The 3,600-nt window shown below is 34.4% G+C and overlaps 1 protein-coding gene across 5 annotated transcripts in view; it reads left to right on the top strand.

Moving 5' to 3' along the window:
- The window catches only part of LOC109912806 (beta-1,4-galactosyltransferase 5), a 74,435-nt gene extending 71,093 nt beyond the window's left edge, over positions 1-3,342 (top strand). For all 5 annotated transcript variants that reach the window (XM_048608436.1, XM_048608438.1, XM_020512256.2 and 2 more), the window contains one exon: positions 257-3,342. In XM_048608436.1, coding sequence (XP_048464393.1) covers positions 257-404 — 148 coding nt within the window. In that variant the 3' untranslated portion in view covers positions 405-3,342. The remainder of the gene's footprint in view (positions 1-256) is intronic.
- The last annotated feature ends 258 nt before the right edge of the window (positions 3,343-3,600 follow it).

Below are 3,600 nucleotides of genomic sequence, written 5' to 3'. Positions count from 1 at the left end.
TTTGTCTAAAAGTAGATTTGTTGTGTTTTTGAGTCATTAATATATTGTTTCAGCAATATTTCAATCTATTGTTGTACTAACTCCATTTGTTAGCACTTTTTGATAAAGCCATTAATTTTGCAAAATTGAAGCTGTCTACTTTTTTGTATATAAATTCAAGCAGCATCTGTTATATTAAGTTATTTAATTATTTTAACTGACATGAAAGCATCATCAATAAACTGTTTCACTGGTAAAATATTTGTTTTTGTTACAGATATGCTTTATTGAGACATTCTAAAGAAAGGCAAAAGCTTGATGGCCTGCAAAACTTGAAGTACTTTCCAAATATTACAGTTGAAGCCTTGTATAAAAATATAACTGTAAACTTGACACCGGAGCTGGCTCCAGTGAGTGACTATTAATCTAGAATGGGCATAACAGTTTAGTGAGGGTTAGGGTTGCTTGCTCAGAAAAATTGGTGGACTTGCAAACCTGGTAAAAATCTGCAGTGAGACAACACAGAAGTTCCTTTGCGTAGTCACGAGGAATTGGCCAGCAGTTGACTTTATTATTTGACACCAAATTGAATATTGATCAATGACTATGCAGCAGTGCTGGTGAATGAGAAAACCAGGCCTAAAAAATTCATTGTATAGCGAACTTCTTCAATGTAACCTCTTTCCATTTTTCCAATTGGATAATCGTACATCATTAATCAAGAAGAAAACATAAACTGAAGAATCCACTGAACAGTATCTGGACAATGAATCAATCTGAATTTCAAGACTGCAGAGCTACTTGGAAACTGTTAAATCATATTTTGGCTTAGGATGCCAAGAAGAATGAAGTGAGCAGTTTCCTTTCCAATCACCTTGTGATCAAATGTTAAATTGAAAGCATACCATACCTTGTTTTTATTCGCTAGCAATTGTTAATGCACTTCTAGTGGATGATGTTTTGTTTTGTAAATAAGCTGTGAATTGCCAGATATTTTTTTATTTATAGTCTACTGAACCACAAGGTTTACATGTTCAGATCAACAATATAAGTCTGACACTGTTGTATATGTACAGCACAGAACACACTGAATATAATCCCCTTAATTTTGAATGTGAGGTGAATAGATTCGTATGTGTTCCTGAATATATAACTTAGTGGGTGTTCTATTTCAGTCCTCTTTACTGCTACACTCTCATGCTGCTGAAATTCATGGATTGTTCCCAGAAAATTTGGCATATTTGTATATGCCCCTGTTAAAGCAACAAATTGTGGTTGTTTGACTTAATGCAAATATAAGCAATTACAATGAATAATCGGCATTTTAAAAGTAAATGTGTGCTAATTATACTATGACATTTTAATTAACAAGGTAGTACATTAGAAATGTAGGAAGCAATTTTGCATTATTACAAATTGGGTTTATGGCAACCTCCAGAAATTTTGAAACTGCTGAGTTTGTGTTTATTTAATGTTCTGTATTTGGGAAATTTAACTAACTTCTTTAGTCCAAGCACTTAGCTAATACTTTGAGCTTATCTGCCTGAATTGGTGAGTTCCTTTCCTTGTATGCCAATCATATTTGTGAACATTTGTTAAAGGTCAACTTATTGACTAGGTGCTAATGCCCATTGTCCATTTGAATAAAAATGGTTTCCAGATGTTGTTATAGTTCGCTGCACACGATAGTAATAGGACAAGGAGCTAAATCCAAGCTTCTGCAGGGTTTTTGACGAGGACAAATTAAATGCGTGTTAGTACATGATGAGTCTGTCTGCATGGCTTTAACACAACTGTTATAGCTCTAGTGTTATATGTGCCAGGAGGAGATGGGGAAAAGAGAAAATTATAGCAAAAGAAGTGGAGAGATATATATATATGTATATATGTATGTATATTTTTGTATCAATCTTTGGTTTACACCTTTTTTGAGTCTATGGTCCCATCCACCAATGAATGGTAATGTCATGATACAGGCCCTGCTGTTTGCAATGAGGAACAACCCTGGTGTACAGACATGAAAGCTTTTGTTGCAAGGTCATGATCAGTCAATATGAGAGGACATCTGGGGATGAAATTTGTCCTTTTTTTTGCCAAGCTGCTAGTAGGAACACAAAATAAAATTCCTATTTTGGACTCTGAACCTTTTTTAAGCAAAAAAAAAGGATCAAAGGCAAAGAATTTCACTCTCCTAGACTTATTTGTCCTCGAAAGGCTGTTAGCCTTATTCAGTTTTTATGTTAGTATTTGAAGCTGGTGTTTCACGAAGAAGTATTGCATATATTATCCAGAATATTAAATATGATGCGGTCAGAGTGTATAGCAATAAAGAGAATGCTGATTTGTTTCATTTTCAGCTGTTGGTCGTGGTTTAAAATGGTAACTTGTGTTGCTATTTCTGAAACTGGTATTGCTTTAGTACAGAAATAAACATGTAATTGTATTTGTTTTGATCATAGCTATATGTAACCCTATGTTTGTGTCTTTTCTTCCCTCCTTTTATCTTTTCTCTCATGCATGCGCGCACACACGCACGCGCACACACGCACGCGCACACTCTCCAATGGCTTTGATGAAGCACTTAAATATGTACTGTTCATGTTTTGCTGATTTTTTTTTCTCTAAACAATTTCTCTTGTGTGATTGTGTAGATGAGAAAATTGTGATATGCATGCTCCAACATATTATAGAAAACATTTTGAAAAATGTCACAGTTTAAGAATTGGAAAGCTGCTGTAAGGCAGTACATGTTCCAAAATTCTCTTGAATATTATTTCCCCCTTTTAACTTCTTGTCAATTTGAAACTATTCCGACCACAATTCTTTTCGTTCTAAATATTCAACATACCTATTTGGTAAATGATTTGCCCATTTCATAAGCATGTTTCATGTAATGGAATTGATGGATAATTCTGATTTTAACCACTTTTTAACTATGTTGTTCACAAGACCCACAATGTTTGCACATGACCCAGATTGCATGTAAAGAAGTCAGTAAATGGACAAAAAAGTAGAAATCTATCAAACTTTCAATAATACTGTGCAGGAAGATGGGCAAAAAAAACTTGAAATTACCAGCCCTTTTTTTCCTCAAGTGTTGGCATGCATTGTTAAACTATGGTGCCTGTTTAAATTTTTGTTGTATGGTCTAGTTTTTGCATGTTTCCAAGTGGAGTTGGCCAGGCAACGTTCTAGACCTATGCACTGAAAAGCATTGGAAAGTATTAGAGTTCTCACCTCAAAGCCTTCTGTCCCTTATTTCACGCCTTTGATCATTTGTTATACATTTTTGTATTTAATTTATGGATGAATTTTTCAATAAAAAATGAAAGACACCATGAGTTGATGTGTAGCTCACAAATATTTCATAAGCCTTAGATTATTCATTATTTCAGGCAATTCAAAATAAACCACTCAAAATGTTCTTGTGAAGGGATTGAACGTTGGGGGGGGGGAGAAAGTCTGTACACAAAATGTATTCTGACCAAACTACATCAATTTTGTACAACATGAATAAATGTGTTTGGATTCTCTGATATACAATCTCCTCCATATCAATCACTAGACTGAATCATAGTTTCACAATTCATTCGTTGTTGTCCAATGCCTGTGCAAGCACTG

The sequence above is a fragment of the Rhincodon typus genome, chromosome 19 (assembly GCF_021869965.1).
Source record: "Rhincodon typus isolate 14 chromosome 19, sRhiTyp1.1, whole genome shotgun sequence".
Classification (NCBI taxonomy): Eukaryota; Metazoa; Chordata; class Chondrichthyes; order Orectolobiformes; family Rhincodontidae; genus Rhincodon; species Rhincodon typus.
This window is presented reverse-complemented; position numbering and strand designations above follow the sequence as displayed.